Below are 20,868 nucleotides of genomic sequence, written 5' to 3'. Positions count from 1 at the left end.
ACACACACACATAATTATTATTTTTATTGGAATTGCATTGAATTTGGTGAGAATTTCCTCGTTGTATTATCGAATCTTCTTATTTATAAACCTGGCACATCTTTCCTATTTAAGGCCTATATTTTTTTCTTACAGCATCTTCCTATTAAATTATGATATGCCAATGTAGAAGAGAAAGAGTCTTGCACCTGAAACTAATGTAACATTGTATGTCAACTATACTTCAATTAGAAATAATAAATTTTTAAAAGAAAAAGATAACCTTTGCCTCTACCTGACACCATACATAAAAATTAATTTGAGAGGAATCATGGACCTCAAGATAAAAGCTAAAACTATAAAACTCTTAGAAAAAAACAGAATAACTTTGTGATATTGGAGTAGGCAAAGATTTCTTAAGCCACAGAAAACATGAAATCTTAAAAAAAAAAAAAAGGATCTAATTATTGGACTGACGACTTCTTCTCATGAAAAGACATTATTAGGAAAATAAATTGGCAAGCCACAAAAAAAGGTATATATAATGCACATGTATTGCAAAGAAAACAAGCAACCAAACATAAAAATGGGCAAACATTTTGAATAGATACTTCACAAAAGGCCATTTCAATAACCAAAGGACATAGTGTTTAATATCATCATTAGTCATCAAGAAAATGCAAATCAAAACCACAGAGATCTACCACTAGGATGGCTAACGTGGAAAAAAAGACAACTGCAAATGTTGGAAAGGACATAGAGCCTTAGAATTCTCATTTATTGTTGGTGGAAGTATAAAATGCTATAATTATTTTGGGAAACTCTCAGTTTCCTAAAATGTTAAACATACAGAAACTTTATTCTCAGATACTTAATTCAAGAGAAATTAAAACATGTCCACAAAAAACCTATGTAAGAATGTTCCTAGCAGCTTTATTCATAATAGCCTACAAATGGAAACAGCCCGAATCTGTCAAGAGGAGAGTGGATAAACAAACTTATATATTCATACAATAGAATACTATTCAACCAAAAAAGAAACTATTGATACATAAGTAACATGGTTAAACTTTATGCTCAGTGAAAAAAAAGCCAGGTACAAAAAGTTATGTAATGTATTATTACATTTATATGAAATTCTAGAATAGACAAAAGGATATTGGAATAGAAATAAAATCAGTGGTTGCTTTGGGTATTGAGAGTTGACTGGGAAGGGGCACAAGGAAACTTTTCTGAGTCTTTATAGGAGTGGGTTACATTTGTGAAAACTGATTGACTGGATCTTATAAGAATTCAAGAGTAGTGTTTATAAAGATGGAAAGGTGATCCTCACAGATTATCAGCTAGGATTGAATATCCAGAACTGTATACACCAAATCTGTGCTTCTGATAACCATGCTCCAGACCAATGTTTTTCAACTAGGGACCATTTTGCCCCTCAGGATGCATTTGGCAACATCCAGAGACAGTTTTGATTGTTATAACTTGAGGGGAAAAGGTATATTATTGGCATTTGATGGGTAGAAGCCATGAAGGCTGCTAAACATCCTACAATCACATGAGAGTCCTCCACAGCAAAGAATTGTCTGGTCCAAAATATCACTGGTGCCAACTTGGGAGAAACCTTTTCTAGACCTGTTTTTATTATAGAAGCTGTCAGCATTAGCCAACCAGATGTTGACTATATTCATAGTCCAAATCAATTGTGGAAACTTGTCATTTGCACAAATATTTCTTCCCCAAGAGAATTTAATATCAAACATTTGCAAATATACATAATCTTAAATTTGGAGATAAAATTCCCTGTGTTAAAAGCATTTCCGAAATCAAAATTAACTATATTATTTCAATTGATTGTGAAATTATTAAGATGGTTTATTCTTAACTTTTTTTTCATTACATATTCAAGGAAATGACTTTGGCTATCTTCCTTTAAATAAAATAAATTAAAAAGGCCTTATTATTAGATTAGAGGAAATAAATGATAGTAATTTATTTTTCTTCCCTCTACAGAATGACAGGCAGCGAATTTTTTTCTCGTTTCCCAGAACTCTATCCCTTTCTTCTCCAACAGTTGGAAGCTGTAGCTAATACTGTGGACAGGTAAGAAGAGAATAGGGTGGGACGCAGTGAAATCAAGGAAGTGAATTACTTCATTAATTGAGATTTTTGCCTCCAGGCAACAGTTTTTAATCAACTCCTTCCTTGTAACATAGATGACTTTTTAAAAAGTGTTTAGTACATCATGTTGCCTGACTCTCTACAGTAGATTTGTACTTGAAAAGTTATATAAAATCCTGTTTGTTTTTGTTTTTGTTTAGAGGTGGGGGATGAAAAGAGGGAGAGAATCTTAAGCAGGCTTCACTTCCAGCACAGAGCCCCAGGACTCGGGGCTCTTAATGACTCTGAGATCAGATGCTAAGCTGAAATCAAGAGTGGGACACTTAAACGACTGAGCCACCATTTAGCCACCATTTTAGATGCCTCTAAAATCCTGGATTTTTTTTTTAAGATTTCATTTATTTATTCATGAGAGACACACAGAGAGAGAGGGAGAGACACAGGCAGAGGGAGAAGCAGGCTCCATACAGGGAGCCCGACATGGGACTCGATCCCAGGTCTTCAGGATCAGGCTCTGGGCTGAAGGTGGCGCTAAACCGCTGAACCACCCCAGCTGCCCAAAAATCCTGTTTTTATAATATATTTTTAAAATCCTTTTTTATATTGTTTTTTCAAATTTAACTCTGTTTTCAGTGAACATTTTTCAGAAATTAGCTTCTTAGAAGCACAAAAAGCATTTTCTTCCCATGATATTTAAAGATCTTTGTGTTTACCTACTGAGTTTGCTGTAACAAACAGCAGTCTTTTTTTTTCTTACTGGCTTGTTGCAGTTGACCATTGTGAGGGTAAGCAAATAGCCGGCAAACAGGTGACCAGAAATGGCACTGGCATACCTGACCCTGCAAACACAAAATACAGCTCTTCAGAAGGCTCCCAGTCAGATCAGGGCACATAGAAAAGTTTACCATTGTCCTTTCAATCACATCCTGTATCAACAGTAGAATTTTTAGAAAGGTGTGTTGGAACATGTGCTTTTTTTTATTCTTCTAGCAATATTTGCACTTGATATGCACTTTATTAATAGGGAAGTAAAATAACATCAATGAATTTTATTTCTGCTTATGATAAATTTCCTCACATTAGTAATTTGTACAGACAGGCTTTTCTGGCCCCAGTAAGTGACCGTTCAAGCTTTCATAAGTACATTTAGCTGTTGAAAGTTTCACATTTCATACTGTGGAACTCCTTTCTGCTGTATGAACAGCCCAAATCAAAACACAGACAAGAATTAACAGTTAGCTTTGAGAAGAGAATCGTGTGCAAAAGCCCAATCCATAGCTTTGCCAGTAGCTCTTCCTTATTTGCATGTTAGAAATATATGAAATGAATGGAGGGAAAAACACACAAATGAAAGAAAATGATCTGATCATCCAGAGTCTCACTTTATATTCATAATTCTTTGATGGGAAAAATGTTTGAAGGCAGTGTCTCACCTCTCAAATTATAAATCTTTTGTGTACAATAATTTTTTTTTCAGTGATACAGGAGAACTCAACCGTCATCCAAGCATGTTTCTCTTACTTTTGGTGTTGGGAAGACTCTACCCTTCTCCGATGGACGGCACTTACTCAGCTCTCAGCATGGCACCTTTCATTCCCTTCATTATGAGGTAGTGTATACTTCATGGAAATAATGGGGTAGGCACGGGGGCTTTATGGAGTATTTTAACTTGTTCTTATTTTAGAAACTATGTCGTTTTTTGTTTTTGTTTAATTTTGAGAGGGGTCTTATGAAAGCAGGGCCTGGGGGTTATTACCGTTGCCCCCCCAACTGGTCTCCAATGGTTCAGAGGAAAGTGCTTCTTTTGTGGGTACAGAAGCCCATACCCACTGTTTAATTAATGTTTCTTTGGCACTCTGCCGACTAACGGATGTGTGGTGTTGACAGGAGATGCCTGCTTTTGAAAACCATAGCCTAGGTGTTTGCATCATCCCTGGGTTAAGCCTCATCAGCATGAAGCAGGCTTGGTCCTGGCATTATAGCCTCCTGTCCAAGGTTTCAAGAGGACATTTGTCTCTTCACTCTGAAATCAGAGTTTGCTAGTGGGTGCAAGGGGTAGCATCCAGGTGGCAGTGCAATGTGGCACAGGTTCACTTCCTCGTCATCTTCTTTTTCTAGCACGGAGTACCTGAGAAAAAGCCATGCAGATAGATTATACATGGAATCAGATGATAACAGGCTTTTCTGCTCTAGAGCTTATTGCCACTTCCTCTGTTACAGTTTTTGAGGTATTTCCCAACTTCTGATCACCTTTTTCATTTTCGATCAAAGTAGGCCTCTGAAAAGTATTAAAAATTTTCGTATGGAACATTTCAGAAGCCCAGTGATACTAGTCAGCTTTTACCTTTCTGCTTATGTCTCAATAAAGCAGCACTTTCATTTTTATTTATCTACCAAAAATTGAGGTAGACTTGGAGCAAAACGTTAGAGATACAGCAAACTCAAGAGAATGTGTTTGTTATTTATGTGGCACCCTGGGTTCCACTTCCTGGTTTCACAGAGCTGACTGATGCATTTTAATGTGAGAAACCATTAAGTACAAGATGCTGGCATGTGATTGCTGTAGCCATTTGTTTGCACCAAGCTCAGGCTGTGGCTGTATTATCTCTGATCACAGAGATGACTCACTCGGATCGGTTTTTGTTTCCTGATACACAAAGTTACCAGTCTCCTGTATCCAGCATTTGGTGATTCATTTTAGGAATTTGGGTTGTAAATTTTACTTTCAGGAGCATTGAAAAACTGTACTTTCACATATAACTGGAAAGAACTAAAAAATGTTTCAGAAGGTTGACGGGGTTAGGGAGAAAGGCACATGCTCAGAATCACAGAAGGACATGCTTTAGAACTCTTGTCATTCTGTGCTGAGAACATTCAATTTGTGGAAGTCTATTACTAATCAATCTGTTATGTGTTACATCATAGAAACCAGAAATTACTACATTGAAAGTATTCTTCCTGTTATTGATAGTCTACATATAATCAGAATGCTCATATTGCTAATTATATTCAGGACATTTATTATATAACAGATTGCACTAATATAGAAGATTTAAATAATGCCATAAAGTTATAAGCTCAAAAGGCACAAAGAGTCCATTGCACGGTCCTTCCAGGGAAATTGCCTTGGTCAGTAGTTGCTCTCTATGCGAATAAAGCATTCATAGAGTGCCACCAACAGCACAAGTGCCACAGCTGATTCCTTAGAGTGTCAATAGGCCCTGTTATTGAATGTCCATTTGTGGTATAGAACAGTGTTTCTCAAACTTTAAGAGATAAACCTATCACTTTGGGAATCTCATAAATTCAGTTTTGGAAGGTCTGGATTGGGGCCCAAGGATCTTTCACACAGACTTCCAGGTAACGCTGATGCTGCTGGTCTGTAGATCACACTTTGAGTACCAGTATTAAATTTGGGATATTAAATATTATCACAACCCCTCTTTGCCCCCCACCATGTACATGGTTTTAACAAACTAGACAATAGCTTGGTACTTGATTAGGCTACTCCAGGGGTTTATAAGAAGTAGATTTTGACCCAGGAATGCAGAGAACAAACAAGAAAGTATTCTGAGCAGAGATGTTAGTAGAAAGTACACCAGCATTTGTTGAACTTTGACTATTTTCTAGGCGCTGAACCGGCCATCTTGTTTACAACGATTCCAAGAGGACGTGTTATCACCTCCACTTTCCTGTTGAGGAAGTTGAGGTTCAGAGAGTGAGTCAGTAACAGCGCTAGAATAGGAACCCAAGAGTATAACGCTGTCAGGGTGTTGGGTGTACTCTTTCCATTACACCAAAATAACCAGCTTCCTTTTGTTCAGCCAAGAGCAGTGGCTATGCTGAGTAGGCTTGTGGGCTCAAATTGATGTAATTTAGAATGAGGAGGAGCCTATCTCCAGAGTTGGTGGATCCAAGTGCAGACTGTTTTCACGATATAGAAGTCCTGTCCCCACCAGCAGTGGGATCTGCTTCTTGCTTTGCTTTTCCAGTATTGAGGATGGCTTCTCTTGGGTTCACCTCTGCAGGATCATTGCCTGAGGTATCAGGGTTAGTCTGTGACAGGTGTGGAGGAGGCTAGTTTAGCTAAGCCCTGACTATCTTCTGTGATACAATGGAAGGATCCTAGACTTGAAGTTTAGTCAAAATCCCAGTTTGGGGTTTCATCAACCCAGTAGAGGGGCAGCCCTGTACTACTATAAAATGTTCGCAATCACTCTGGGCAGATAGACCATAAAAATGGTGATTTTGATAAAATTGTACACATTGATTTAAATTACTTCTGAGAAAATTCATTGTGAAGGAAGTAAAAGATTGATCATAAAACCTGTCATTCCAGGCAATATTTTTGGTTCTAGTGATGATAAAGGTTGGGCTATTTTGACTTGGGATAATAGCTGAAAAGATGGATGTATGCATGAGTGGTTGGGTGATGCTTTATTTTTGTAGCATTGCCAGTGTTAATTTATGTACTTGGAAGAGTCTAATCAGGATCTTGGATATTCTGAGTTTAGTTAAATAGAAATTTTTCAGCTAGTGGGAGTAGCATGAGGGTTGCTCTGACCGTGCTAAAGTGAATTGCACAAACAGAAGATTAAAAGCCCCAATAATAGCTTCTTATTTCCCTTTGATTTATGTATGCTTACCTGCCATTTCCTTCCTCTTTGTAAGATGTTTGTAGGTATTGTTTGTATTTTTGTTCCTTATCCCACATTTAGAAGTATAAATTTATATCTCTATTGATCTACTTTGTTGACTGAAATCTTAGAAGTTCTGATTTGGGTTTTCCAAAGTTATGCGTGTGTGCAGTTATGATTGTTGCATCACCTTGGAACAGAAATGATAATGTTAATCACAATGTTTTGTTTGCAAGTTTTTTTTAATCGAGTGTATTTTATGTGCCTGATGCTGTGAGGGATCCAGATTCACAGCCCTTTACCATGCAAATATGAGGTCTGCAGTTAAAGACCATTCACCCTTCAGTTCAAATACCACCAAGACGAGTGACTCATGCTTTAAATGGGACCCCCAACAGGCTCCTCTGAATACACCTTGTCTAGGGCTTTCTAGACCAGAGTATCTCTCTACATGTACCTTTGAATTCTGTTTTACAAGAGAGTTTCAAGTGTGAATTGAAGAACTACAGGAAAACAAATATGCCCCAAACTGAGGCCACAGCATGGCATCCTGAATAGAAGAAAGGCTCTGGATTTAAGAGACCAGTTCTGTCCAAGGTCTGCCACTTACTGACTGACTGACACTTGGGCAAGGCCCTCTACCCTCTCGGAACCAGTGTGGTATCACTGTGCAGGCGGGTGTCCAGCTGAACCAGAAAGCCCTTTCTGGTGCTGCCAATAGATCTCAGCATTGGATTAATATCTATGGGAGAAACCTCTCCACTGCTTTTTATTTATTCTTTGTGTGCTTTTAAAAGGATCTCCCCAAACCCCTTGCCTTTTTGGGAGCTGATCTTTTTTTTTTTTTTTTTTTTTTTTTTTAAGATTTTATGTATTTATTCATGAAAGACACAAAAAGAGAGGCAGGGACACAGGCAGAGGGAGGAGAAGCAGGCTCCAAGCGGGGAGCCCAATGCGGGACTCGATCCCGGAAATCCGGGATCACACCCTGAGCCAAAGGCTGACATTCAACCGGTGAGGCACCCAGGTGTCCTCAGGGGCCAATCTTCATTGCAAATGACTTTCAGTATGTCTTTCCTCAAATCATTTCATTGTTTACTGTTGAGAACTTTTTGGTGAAATCTGCTGTTCTTTTCTCTGAAAAATACTGAAGTGCTAATAACTATACAATCTTAAATACGTGGCTGTGGAAATCACCCATGGGGACCTATGCTGTGGACACTTTTATTCATTGAGATGTTGAAAAATCTAACCAAGAATTAAAAAAAAAAAAAAGGAAAATGCATGTTTTGTACATTTAAAAAATATTTCATAGGATCTTTGGATTGTACCAGTCTTAAAAAGGGAGGAAGGGTAGAAGGTATAAAAACTGAGTTAGGCCTTTTAAGCCTGTGATATTGAGAAATAACATTGGCCCTTGTTTTCTTGTCCTTGAAAGTTACATAATTCAAGGATTACCACATTACTCCTTTCCCAGGTTGTGGAGTTGAAGGAACTTGTTTTCCATAGTGTAGAGTTGGGGTTTTTACAGGAGACGGTAGATGGCTTCTATCTTCACTTGCAATTGTAATACCAGGAACTCCTCTTCAAGGCTGCAGGGCACGTTTCTCTCTGCTCTGTCTTCTCAGAATCCTTGTAGATAAGTAGAGGGTAGGCTTTGCTTTACAGAGACATAAACAGGCAGAGAACAGTTGAAACATTGCTGGGAAGGAAGACTTGCCCTTCTCCCTTTCTCTTCATTTCACCCCTGGTTCATCGTTCTCTCTGAATGGCTATAGCATTTGTTATTTAACCTCTTATCCTACTATTCATCACTGCTGTAACATACATAACTGTAATTTGTGTGCTTGGTGCTTTTTCTCTCCAAATAAATCTTAACCTCTTTCCATGCAGAAGCCATTCTGGGTTTTTGGTTTGTTTTTGTTCTTTGGTTCCCTTCTCTGCCTCAACCAGGTTTGGGCACAGGGACTGAATTATTAACCTAGAAATGAAAGTAATCACGAATTGAGACATAGCAGATTGGTGTATCTGTGAAGTACTTAGGGACTCCTAGTCCTCCTGTGTTGGAGCCACATTTCATATCCCACTGGTTACCCAGCTCAGCTGGGTCTTGTGTTTTACTGGCCCTTTGAGGGGTCTTGTGTTCCAGGATGAACTCTGGACATTTCCCTTTATTTTGACTTCACCTCACTGACCCTCTGTTTCCTTATCTATCAAAGTATTGAATATTACCTAGGTCCTCTCTGGCTTCAGGAGCCTATAAGCGAAGTATTTCCTGGCTTCTGAGCCCCTTACCCCTGACTGCTGTCCAGCAAACTGCTCTGGAGGCCCACTTCACAGCTATCCTGCTGTAGGCTTTAGCGCCAAACGAGAGGAGCCTGGATTGATAAGAATGGAAGAAGGAAGAAAGGAGGGAGATGTCATTTTTTTGCTGAAAGTCAGAGAACTATCTATATATGCAAGCCTTCCAGATTATTATGGCAAAAATAGGAGGGCCCCTGTGTGCTTCAGGCTCTCAGATTGTCTAGTGGGGCTGATACTGCTTACAAAATGACAGATAAAAGGCCCTTTGGTTTGTTTTTTAAGAAAAATTCTGTAGAGAAAAAGGGGTTGATGGTGATAGAAAGAGGGCAGACTTTTAAAACTCCTGCTTTGGCTTGTCCCAACGAGTTAGCTGGAAGGAAGGCCCTGAAGCCAGATGTAGGGGAGAAGATTAAAAAAAAAAAAAAAAAAAAAAAAGAGCACTGTGTTGTCCTGTTGATGAAGGCAAATCCCTGGACCCAGGTAACTTATAGCCTCAGGTACATGTGAGCCTAGAACCATGTCAGTAATTTGGGGGAAATGTGGGCTAGCCATGTTCTGCTGGGAGCTTGGAGAAGGATTTTCAAAAGAGAAGGGGAAAGGCATATAGGTGTATTTTACCAGTGACCAAACAATTGTATTGATACTGATTGTTTTAGACTGGATCATTCATTGTATTACTTGCAAGAGCTTTACAGTTTGTTTGCTGAGGTTGAATAAAAATGAGTCCTGCCTGAGTTACCTCACTGTTTCAATGGTATTATCAGCCTGATAGATGATGACAATGTTGCTTGATTCAACATGTGAATTACTTACTTAAATGAATGCACCTAGATTGCATGCTTATCAGGTTTGTATATAACATAAATATTAATGGTGATGGAATCAAAATTCAAAATAGTCTTTTTTTTTTTCTTTTTTTTCAAAATAGTCTTTAAGCATGGGATTGACAAACACAAAATCAGGCTAGTGGCCATTCTTTCTGTGTGGCTGGGGAAGAAGGGGATAAACTGGAGAAAGCATATACTAGAAGCTTTGGTTTTATTTCTGATATGTTCTTATGCTAGATTCCGGGCAAGCGGTTGATTGTCATGTTATTCTATATACTCTTTTTTATTTGATATGTCTGACATTGTCCATACTTTAAAAATGAGATTCAAAATAGCCTTGGATTGATGGGCTGAGATTATCAAGATGTTGGTTAATAGAGATATGTCATACTCTGATTTTCTCAAGAAAAGTCAAGATTGTGTACATACAGGATGAGAGCTGTCTGGCTCCCTAAGAGTTTTTATGAAAAAATCTTGGGAAAGAGGATTTCCTGGTGAGTCCTGAGGAAGCAGTGTGACACAGTTGCTGTTTCCAGATAGTGAAGACTATGGTTTCTCTGAACTGTGCCATCAGATTAAACCTACATCATTTGCTTATTCTGTTACTCTGCCCTGGGCTTCCCATTTTAGGAGGGTCACTGATAAACTAATATTTATCCAGAGGAGATAACCAAGATGAGGAAGCTAAACATCTGGAAATAGTTAAACTGGAAAAGACTTAGAGGCAACATGGTAATGGTCTTTACATACTTGAGAGGCTGCCATATGGCAGAAGGCACATAATTTCTTTCTTGTGCTCCCAATGGGAAAGTAAGAGATAGATTTCAGATTTTAATATAAAGAAGAATTTTGTGAAAGTTAGCATTCTCCATCAAGGGAATCAACAGATTTCCATAACACTGAGCTGCTGGTCATTGAAAGTATTCAAGGAAAACTGATCACATGCTGGGCTTTCTGCAGTGCATCTGAACTAAATGACCAACAGGGCATCTTTTTGAGATGTCTTATTTTGGAACAGCCAAACGACTCAGTTGTAAATTCTAAATGTGCAGTGAAGGACATGGTAAGCCTCTGAACCTGTAACATGTCATTTGTACATTTTTATTTATGGGCTCCTCTGTCTCCCAAAGAAAAGAAGTTGGGGTGCCATTTTTGGCATGGCCCACAAGGCTACAGTGGTCTGGTGCTACATGGTGCCCTCCAGCAGTTAATTTGTTTAAATTTAGCTTCTAAGTAACTTCTATAACTTTGTCCCAGATAGTTCTGAAAACATTTTTTTGGCCTATGGGATGTTATGTCTGAAAAGCATTCCTTATTAATTTAATTATCTTTTTTTGTGGTTTCTATATTTTTTCTCTATTCCAGATGTTGGCTTAAACCACATTTGTTTTCTGACAAGTACAAGGAACATCTGAGTTTTTTTTTTTTTTTTTTTTTTTACATCTGAGTATTTTGAGAAAAGTCAGAGAGATGCTTTTCTGAAAAGTGATTAAAATAGGTAACTCTTTGCTGTCCAAACTTCCTGAATGCTCTTCGTTGAACAGAGATGCTTATAGAGAGAATACAAGAGTCCTGAAGCCTAGCCCATTATAAGAAGAGATAGCTGGGAATAGGTCTTTGCCGGTGCTGTTAATGTAGAACTTGTTCCCACTTGGCCATGCCAGAGGACCAGAACCCTACCGCTCCTGTGGTTACTGCTAAATTCCGTGCGCCTTTGAGATTGAGATTAAAGGTTAGGAATGTCCCTATACTATCCCTATCTGCTAGCTGTGGTTGGATGAAAGAAGGGAACTGCCATCCCATGAATGTGTGGAAACTCTGACCTCTGGTTTCACTAGTGTGACTCTGATACCAGGTCAGGCTTTGGGTAAGATTGTCAAGGTGGGCAAGATTGTCAAGGTGCGCATGTTCAGTTCTGCTCAGAGATTTTTCCAGCTGCTCCCTTTTCCTCCTTGTCTATAAACCAAACCTGTGCCCACTCCTTCCTTCCATATAGATGTGTAAGTGACCCTAGTTATTAGCTTCTTTGGGGCTATTTGTTGTGTTACAGAGACATATGTTTTGAAGTATAGCAATGAAAGTTGGTGTTGGAGTTTGGGACCTTAACAGAGAGGAGGGAGGATCTAAAAAGCAGAGACTGGAAGGTTGTTTCCTAATGCTGGTAAAATCACAGTTCAGGTAGCTACCTACTCCGTCTCCTTTTTACTGTGGTCTTGCTTTACCTAGTGCTTATTCTGGGATGCTGTGCTTACGGCCTCCTGAATTTCTGACTTCTACCCAGGGGTAGCTAAGGTTCAACATGTGGAATGAAATCATGTTTCCGGCATTGTGTGGCTTTTTTTGCAAAGAGTACTGACATAAAAGGATACTCTGTCATCTGTCACTGATTTTTATCTCTTAGTTCCTAGAGAGGGGCCTGGCCAACTTCATTTCTGGGACCAGATCTCTTTAAGACTATTTTCTAAATATGTTTTTGAGCAAAAGGAATGAGGAGTTCACCTCTTATGGAATGCATTGACAAAGCAAGCTAAAAAAACAAAACTTGTAGGGACCAGCTTTTCTTCAAGTGTTATCTGTTACTTTAATGGGCCAATTCAGGTCATGTTAGAACAAGTGATTTGATCTGCAAACAGCTTCATTCTTAGGTGAAATTTTTGACAATGATGATAATCCATGGCCTATTGATGCCATTCACTCTAAAAGTTAGAATCCAATCAGTTAATAGATTAACAAAGTAGTTGTTAAACATACATTGCATACCTAGCTAGTATTAGATCTTGGGTAGGATGCAAAGTAAAAAAAGGTCTTCATCCTTGAGGAACTTACAGTCTAGCTAGTGAGATAAAACCCATGCTTATGCACCTGATGTACTGAATTTTAACCACTGAATTGTGTGACAGATACACTAAGGACCAAGGGCTTATAAACAAGGGGAAGAGCACTAGTGCTCTTGGAGAAGTTCAGGAAGTGTTCCCAAGTAGCAAGGCAGGAAAAGAATAAGAGAATTCAGGCCACTATCTTGAGGACCTTTAGAAATTCCCCATAGTGATTAGTAGCTCACGCAAGACAAGAGAAAAGTCAGACTATCTACTCTGTAGATGATTAGATCCAACAAGGGAAAGATTGATAGAGTCCTATGATTCATAACTTGGAAGTCATCATAAAGAGCTTTGCTTTCACTTGAATCAAGGGTGACCCAGGAAATTCTCAAAATACTTGATTTGCTGCCTAACAAGAGAAACCAATGATAGAGACTGCTAATTTTATTAAAGGATGGTATTTGTTCTAAATTACACATTTAAGGCACATGAAAATAATAATAGTAGTAGAAAAAGTATTACAAACAGTAATATTTACATATTAAAATATTTTAATGATATCTTTCCCTAAGGAGCTTTTATCTCCTTGGTCTTAATTATTTTCTTAAGAATTGTAGCCAAGGTGCTCAGCAGGCATTTTAAATGCTGAATTAAAGGCTTTGATGGTAGCAAGCCCCAAATGTCAACTGATAGGCAGTCATCTTATCCTACATGGTAGGGAATATTGTAAGATAAAAAAATGTATGTCTTTCTCTTTAGGCAGCAAATACGAATTAGGGAATAGAGTAGATGAATTATAGTAGGCTTAAAATGAGGACAGGGGAAAATAATGACCCAGCATGTTTGAAATATCTTTCCCTGACTGGCACAGTTTTTTCCTCCCTCTCCTCTGGGCCTTGACCCTTACCAGTCTATTTATAATCTTCTAGTTAAAACAAGTTGCATTAGTAACATCAGCTGCACAAGATACATTCATCCTCATATTCTTTTACTTTTTCCTTTGCATTTTATTTTCCTCACTCATCTTGAGCATTGAGACTCTTGCCTCAAGGGGCTCATCTTGCCCCCCCCCGACACCAGTTACAGATATCCCCTTCTTCGCCATTTATTCTTGTCTTTCACTTTATTTTGTGAGTGTTCTTCGTCACCAGTTCATCTGTCCATTAAATACATTTGCTGATCAAAATAAATAAATAAATAAATAAATAAATAAATAAATAAATAAATAAATAAATAAATACATTTGCTGAGGGCCTACTTCGTGTCATTGCCCAAACTCTCACTTTCATCACCTCCCCTGTGCAAGAGAAAATAGAGGCCAACAGCCCTAGACTCTCCATGGAGGCACCCACTCTACCTCCCACCATAGTTCTCTCTCTTGTTTTATAGCCAGACACTTGGAAAAGGTTTTCTGTGTTTAGACTTCACTCCCTCCCCTCTTATTCATTCCTTAAACTACTGCAGCTGAGATGCTGCTGCCACCACTTCACTGCAGCTGCCCTTACAAAGGTGCAATAGGAGTGACCTAGTCCCAGAAGCCTCTGGATGCTTTTCAGCGCTCATTGTTCTTTACCTTTCTCTGGAATTTGACACTATTGCATGCTCCCTTTTTTGTGACACTCTTTCCTCTCTGGCCTTCTTTGGCCATTACATCTTTCCCCTCTGGGAGAACCCCTTCCTCCTGCTGCCTCCCAAATATTGGTGTGGCTCTTTGCCCTTCCCTCTGCCCTCTTCATTTTCACTTTGCATGCACTGTCTGGAGTTGTTCCTCACATGTAGTGATGACCTAGATCTAGAACTTGTATGGGTTCATAGATTCAGTGTTCTGTTGGCCAACTTCTTCTGCGTGTCCCATAGATACCTGAGAAGTGTCTGAAAGTTGGCAATTTCAAAATAAGCCCCCAGGAATCCCTCTGCACCCTAAGACTCGGACAGCCATCTCTTAGGGCCTCATACAACATCTAACGTTGCATTCCACCTGGCCAGCTGTAGTCAGAAGACCTCTTGATAGGAAACATGTTTGAATCAGGACTCAGGATATACAAGGATCCTCCTGATGTCATTGACTGTGTTCATGTGTACTCAGTAACAAAGAAACATTGGCTTAAAATTTCATTGACTTTTAATATCCCTCCAGTAAGTTTGAAATGATTTGCCTTTTTTTTTTTTTTTTTTTTTTTTTGCTTTCTCTCTTATACCGGCGATGATCAGTTTGATACCTCAAGTGACGGGTGTTGGCACCTTTCTTTGGGCTCTGATTTTTTTCCATCAAATTAGTGATAAATGATAATAATTAACAAATGTTTATTATGGGCCAGGCATTATTTTAGGACTTGACACCTACTGACTCATTTAATCATCATAACACTATGTGGTCTATAATGTTATTATCCCCATTCTACAGAGAAGCCCAGTTGGGCCATAGAAGGTTTAGAAACGTGCCCTAGGTCATGCTGCTAAGAAATGATAAGGCTGGGATTTGAACCAGGCAGTCTGGCTCTGAAACCCAGGCTCTTTGCCACTCCCTAGCTACACCAGTACTTAACACCATAGTATGCCTTTCTACTCATCTGTTTATGATGCCACGTGGCAAGGTAGTTCTCAACATGCCAAAATTAACCTGCAATTTTAAATAACTTTGCTTCCTTGAGATCTCCTCCCTCCACCCACCTTGGGCATTGCTTTGGCAGTGGTCACATTTTCTAATCTGAAATCAGCAGATAAGGAAGAAAAAGCTTGCAGTTAAGCCCAAGTGGTTATGACAGGTTGCTAAATAAAACTGGCTCAACTGAAGTTCTGAGATTCTTGAGAAATACTACGAATTTCTTACAAAAGAAATTTTCCTTATAATAGGAAATCATGGGTCATTGCACAGTTTTAGTGTCTTAGCAAAGAAGAAAATGTATCTTGAGGCCCAAGAAGCATAAAGTCTTAATGAGATTATTTGTGGACAGCTCCTTATGCATAACTTTTTAACTATTAGAGAATATATTTTTCATTTGTCTCTACCATGTTAGGTTTCCACGTTTGAAACTTTGCATAACTTTGAAAATCCTCAGAGTTGTTGAAAGAAAAAGGAAAAAAAATACAGCAACAAACATGTATATAAGACTTTGACACACAGTAGCTTACTTGATCATCCTCTTTTTATTCTCTTGGAAGGAAACAGAATCTCCAGGCTATCCAGCACATGTTGAAATTTTTAAAAATTGTCAAGGTTTTCTTCTGTGGTAATTCTAAACTTATCTGGAAAAATGGCCAGTCTGAATCCATGTTCAGACTACTGCCTATTATGAAATGAAAGTTTCATTACTCCAAACTGCATATAGTAACTTTCGGGAACTACACCCATGGGTGGATAACTATCATCTGGTTACTATACTGGTCCATAACCCACAGTACAGAGCCCCTGAGGTGGGTTTAAATCCCCACCCCACCCTTGCTTCTCACTTTCACATTTTTCATATGCACAGTCCCACCTCCCTCCTTCACTAACCAAAGACTCCTAGCCAAAACCTGTTGGAAAGCATACTGAGAGCTAAACCCAGCCCCCTGGGTTGTTTTTTTTTTTTTTTTCTTTTCTTTTTTTTTTCTTTTTTCTTTTGTATCACAGAATTCTTGGCCTGGTATGTTCGTGTCCTGGCCACCAGTCCCCAAGAGATGGCCACATTTCTCCTAAATTTAAATGAAAACTCTCAGTCTCAAAGGTAAACTTAAGCTGGTCCTAAGTCTAAATAACTGCAAAATTAAAATTAGGCGGGCCCACACACACTCAAATGAGATTTTTCTCTTTGGTCTCTACAATGTCCTGAGCCTTAACAAAAATATATTTGTCTGAAGGGTGCTGCTATGTAAATAAGTATCTCCTTTTTTATTATTACAATCGCAACAGGAAAAGGCTGTTTGGGTAGAAACTATGGAAATATATCTAGGTAACCAAGGAAGAGCTGAATTGTTACTGAAGGATGTGTCACACAGACAAGAAAATAATTTACAAAGCAGTGGGTAGAAAATATTTTTGAATACTAAACAAGTGAGTCCCTTAAGGCTGTCCTTTTGGGTGATGGGTATGTAGTGTGGGTTTGTTTTTTGCTTAACTGTTTATTCTATTCTTTTTTTTTTTTTTTTTTGGCCAGAAGAACATTTTTCCTATAAACCAGAGTTTAAGGCTCAGCTTCTTTTCAGCTTGGATGAAAAAAAAAGTGAAATTCATTTAATACTACTATAACCTGCATAAGTCCAGTGAAGAGAAACTTAAGAAATGTAATTCTTGTTTTCTAGCTAAGCTCTAATGCTATATAATTAATATAATTCAATCACTTTTGCCCACTTTTTCTTTCTGCATGATTTAAGACATCAGAATTTAATTCATAGCCACAATAAAAACCGGACTTAGGGAAAACTTGAAAAGACTAAAGAGGGATTTGCATTCTGCTGCATGGTTGAACACATCCCGAAAATAGCAGCTTTAGAATGCCATGTCCTGATAGAAGTCCCCGCTGAAAACTGGCCAGCAGAGAGACTTCCTAGCACCGTCCCCTTGTCTGGGCTACTGTGAACTGTCTGTCATGAGGGCCCTGAATAGAACCAAGGGGCCTCCGCAGGATTGCTTCACAGCCTGACAGAAGGGAGCAGTATCACAAGGCAAGCTATGCTCTGGCTTTATAAGCCCCAGGCTGTGGCTTTTGGAACTCACCAGCCACCCTGGCTCAACCCTGGGTAAATATCCCTGATTCTAAGTAGGTTGGAGAATTCAAAGCCCTGCTTTTCCCAAGTCCTTCTACCACCAATCCATGACATGTTAGGAGGTCTGAGTGGAATGGCCATGTGTGGAGGGAAAATAAAGGAATGCTTTCTGCTGCTTATTAATATGAACTCCCTAGCAATCCGTTTTCCCTTAGGAATGAAGCCACTCACAGGGCCAGATTCTGACCCCACCGTAGCCATTCACTCAGACCAGCTTTACTCCTAGAGTGGTTGAAACCTGTCTGAAATGATTTCAGAAGTCTTAAGAGGTACCTTCTACTCGCCCAATTTTCTCAGGTGCCTTCTCCATTTTGAGCTGAACTTGGAAGTTGCACAGGTAGATTTTCATTACTTAAGTATATGGTTTCGATCCCTTCTGAAATGGAAATAACACTGTGAAGCATATTACTTTTAAGCAATTATTAGTTATACCACAGTACGATTTAGTTTAAGTTTCCTGGGTTTTGACAGGAAGAGTAATAGAAGACATTGGTTGGGTGAAGTGTTGGGAATAGGGTAAGGCAGATGGGGGAAGAGGATGCAAAACTTGAAACTAAGGCAGAAAACATGTTGCCACCTTCACACATGTGGCTTGGGCAAGGACTGTGGTGACTTCTTCCCTACTGGGATTTGCTCTCGTATTTTCTATTTATGTCTCCCTTCTGGCAGGGGAAGACTTAGAGGTGTTTTTCTGGTGTTTTTTTTTTTTTTTTTTTTACAGCTTTGACTCTTCCTTATCCTTCTAGATGTGGTTCCATTTCCTTTCCAAGATGAAAGCTGGTCTTTGTCCCTTCCCAGAATAGTTCCAGGCAGCAGAACACAGTGAATCCTTCCAGATAAAAGACCCTGCTGATAAAATACCAGATTGTTATCAGAGAAGTGAAGTGAGGGGAATTAAGTCCCTACCATTAATTACCTAGTTACAGCTCTGTTTGTATCCTGTTCTTTTGGGGGCATGTTTTCCTTGGATAGTTTCTTGTCTGTGTTCTGAACTGCAGTCTGATGTTTTTAAGAATCCCAAAGGTCAGGGAATAGTGGGTTCCTTATTTTCCAAAAGGTTTAATGGCAAGGAAGAGAATATCAGAGTTTCTATCTTCAATCTGGAAGGAAATGGACAAAGGCTTGAGTTTGGTGCTTCATTCCTCACCTCAAGCATGCAAACCCTAGTGTGCTGAGTGAACTCTTACTTTGAATACTTAGCCAAGAAGTTACCTGGAAATAGAATGACATTTATCTATGTGAAGATAGGAGTATCAACCAGTGAATGACTGAGTACCTAGACATTGAGGCCAGAGTCTAAAATGTCCTAAAACAGCTTGGAAAATGTACTTTATGCCACCGAATTGTACACTTAAAAATGTGCAAATGTTGTGTTATCTCTATTTTACCATAATAAAAATTAATTAATTAATTAATTAAAAATGCTTGCTTCCTGGCAACGCCAGTACTTTGGTCACAGTTAGAAATACCAAAGGGTTGGGCTGCATGGTCTGCTTTATTTTGAATGGAATTTCTGTTGCATGTAAGACATTATTCACCCTTTTAAGAGCTGTAAGATTGTGAGGACAGAGCCCTTCAATGAACACAGGATAAAGAAACTGTTTTGCCGCCATGATATGGACATACTGGGAAATTGGGGCATTGAAAGAGCCCTATCTGGAAAATGATTCTAAACCACTATTGCCACTTTCCTTCCACAGAGGTAACAAAACAGGGGAATAAGGTCTCTTGATGGCTAGAAGAGTAACATCTATTTTTTTTTTTTTTTTTTTGAATAGTGGCATCTTTTGCTCTGATTCTCAAAGAGTAGCACTGAAATGTTCCTTGACCAGAAGTAGTATTAGGTAGGTAAGTTAACCTCCTCTGTGGTATCTGGCAGTCATTAAGTGGTCAAGCACATGTTTCTTCACCAAATTAAACTTGCATCTGACCTTATGCTTTCCTGTTAGGTTCTGTCCTGAGCCCAACCCATTTTTGTTACAAGGCTCTTGACCTGTGACTCAGCCAGTTCTTTCAGCTTTACTAGTGATGGGGTTCTTTTTGAGGGTGACATTTTGCCTTTTTTTTTTTTTTTTTTTTTTGCTCAGCCAAAAAACTTCTCAAGCCCTGCAAACATGTTCCCTGGTGACCTAGCTGTGGTATGAATTTCAGGATAGAAAAAAAAGAAATACAAGTATAACCCTATTCCAAATCTGAAACTTCTGGGCAGCCCGAGTGGCTCAGCGTTTTAGTGCTGCCTTCAGCTTAGGGTGTGATCTTGGAGACCCAGGATCCAGTCCCATGTCAGGCTCCCTGCGTGGAACCTGCTTCTCCCTCTGCCTGGATATGTGCTTCTCTCTCTCTCTCTCTCTCTCTCATATGAATAAATAAATAAAATCTTAAAAAAAAAATCTGAAACTTTTTTTTGTTGTTAACCCTGGAAGCCCATTTGAACTCAGAACCCTGACCAAAGGATGCTTCTTTTATCCTGTGTAAGTGTGTGCATATGCCCTCATTCCTGCCATCTTTTGAAGGAAGTTGTGAGGGATCCCTGGGTGGCGCAGCGGTTTGGCGCCTGCCTTTGGCCCAGGGCGCGATCCTGGAGACCCGGGATCGAATCCCACATCGGGCTCCCGGTGCATGGAGCCTGCTTCTCCCTCTGCCTATGTCTCTGCCTCTCTCTCTCTCTCTGTGTGACTATCATAAATAAATAATAAAAAAAAAATAATAAAAAAAAAATTGAAGGAAGTTGTGAGACATTAATCATGGCTTCAGCAATACTTTTCTCAAATTTGGTATTTTCCATAGAAAAAGCAAGAAAATATAGGGGCCTACAAAGAAGTTAAAGTAAATTTAAAATATATAAAACTCATTTTGAGTGAAACCAGTAAAAATAAGCCCTGACCTTTTCTTATAGGTAAGAAAAATTGGATTTTTTTAAAAAAGTTTTCTTATTGGAAATAAAGGTTTTGCCAGAAATAGCATTGGTGGTTAAAGCAGACTAATGTGGAAGATGCATCTTTAAAAATCTCCACCTTAAAAATCAAGATTTCTTTGCTTTCTTCTTGACTAATGGTTTTGTCAGAATGATCATTTAAATAATAAATGAAATGCTTTGAAGTATATAGGAGAGTGGAGGACTTTTCGGTGCCTTGTACGAACTGGCGATACTGATTATAAACAAAGTGATGGCAAATTCCACCAGCTTACCCAGGATCTAAATATTAGCAAATGTCGCCAAAGCCATAGAAATCTACTGGTGAAATCATGATGATGAATGGAAATGATCCAGATTGTTTAATTTTCCTTTGAAATGTTATATTTATTAGATCTTAGCACCCAGAAGTTAAACAGTATTGAGTTTCACACATAGCGCTTTATTTTTAATCTTAGGTTGAAGGTTATATCCTTGGCATGATTGAAGAATGACTCATATAATTTGCACTGACTTTACTA

The 20,868-nt window shown here is 38.8% G+C and overlaps 1 protein-coding gene across 1 annotated transcript in view; it reads left to right on the top strand.

Annotated features, from left to right (window-relative positions):
- THADA (THADA armadillo repeat containing) overlaps positions 1 to 20,868 on the top strand; it is a 327,437-nt gene that overhangs the window by 141,819 nt on the left and 164,750 nt on the right. Inside the window, 2 exon segments of the mRNA NM_001109959.1 lie at positions 1,993 to 2,082; positions 3,578 to 3,709. Of these exon segments, the coding sequence (NP_001103429.1) occupies positions 1,993 to 2,082; positions 3,578 to 3,709 (222 nt within the window).

Source organism: Canis lupus, chromosome 10 (genome assembly GCF_011100685.1).
Source record: "Canis lupus familiaris isolate Mischka breed German Shepherd chromosome 10, alternate assembly UU_Cfam_GSD_1.0, whole genome shotgun sequence".
NCBI lineage: Eukaryota > Metazoa > Chordata > Mammalia > Carnivora > Canidae > Canis > Canis lupus.
This window is presented reverse-complemented; position numbering and strand designations above follow the sequence as displayed.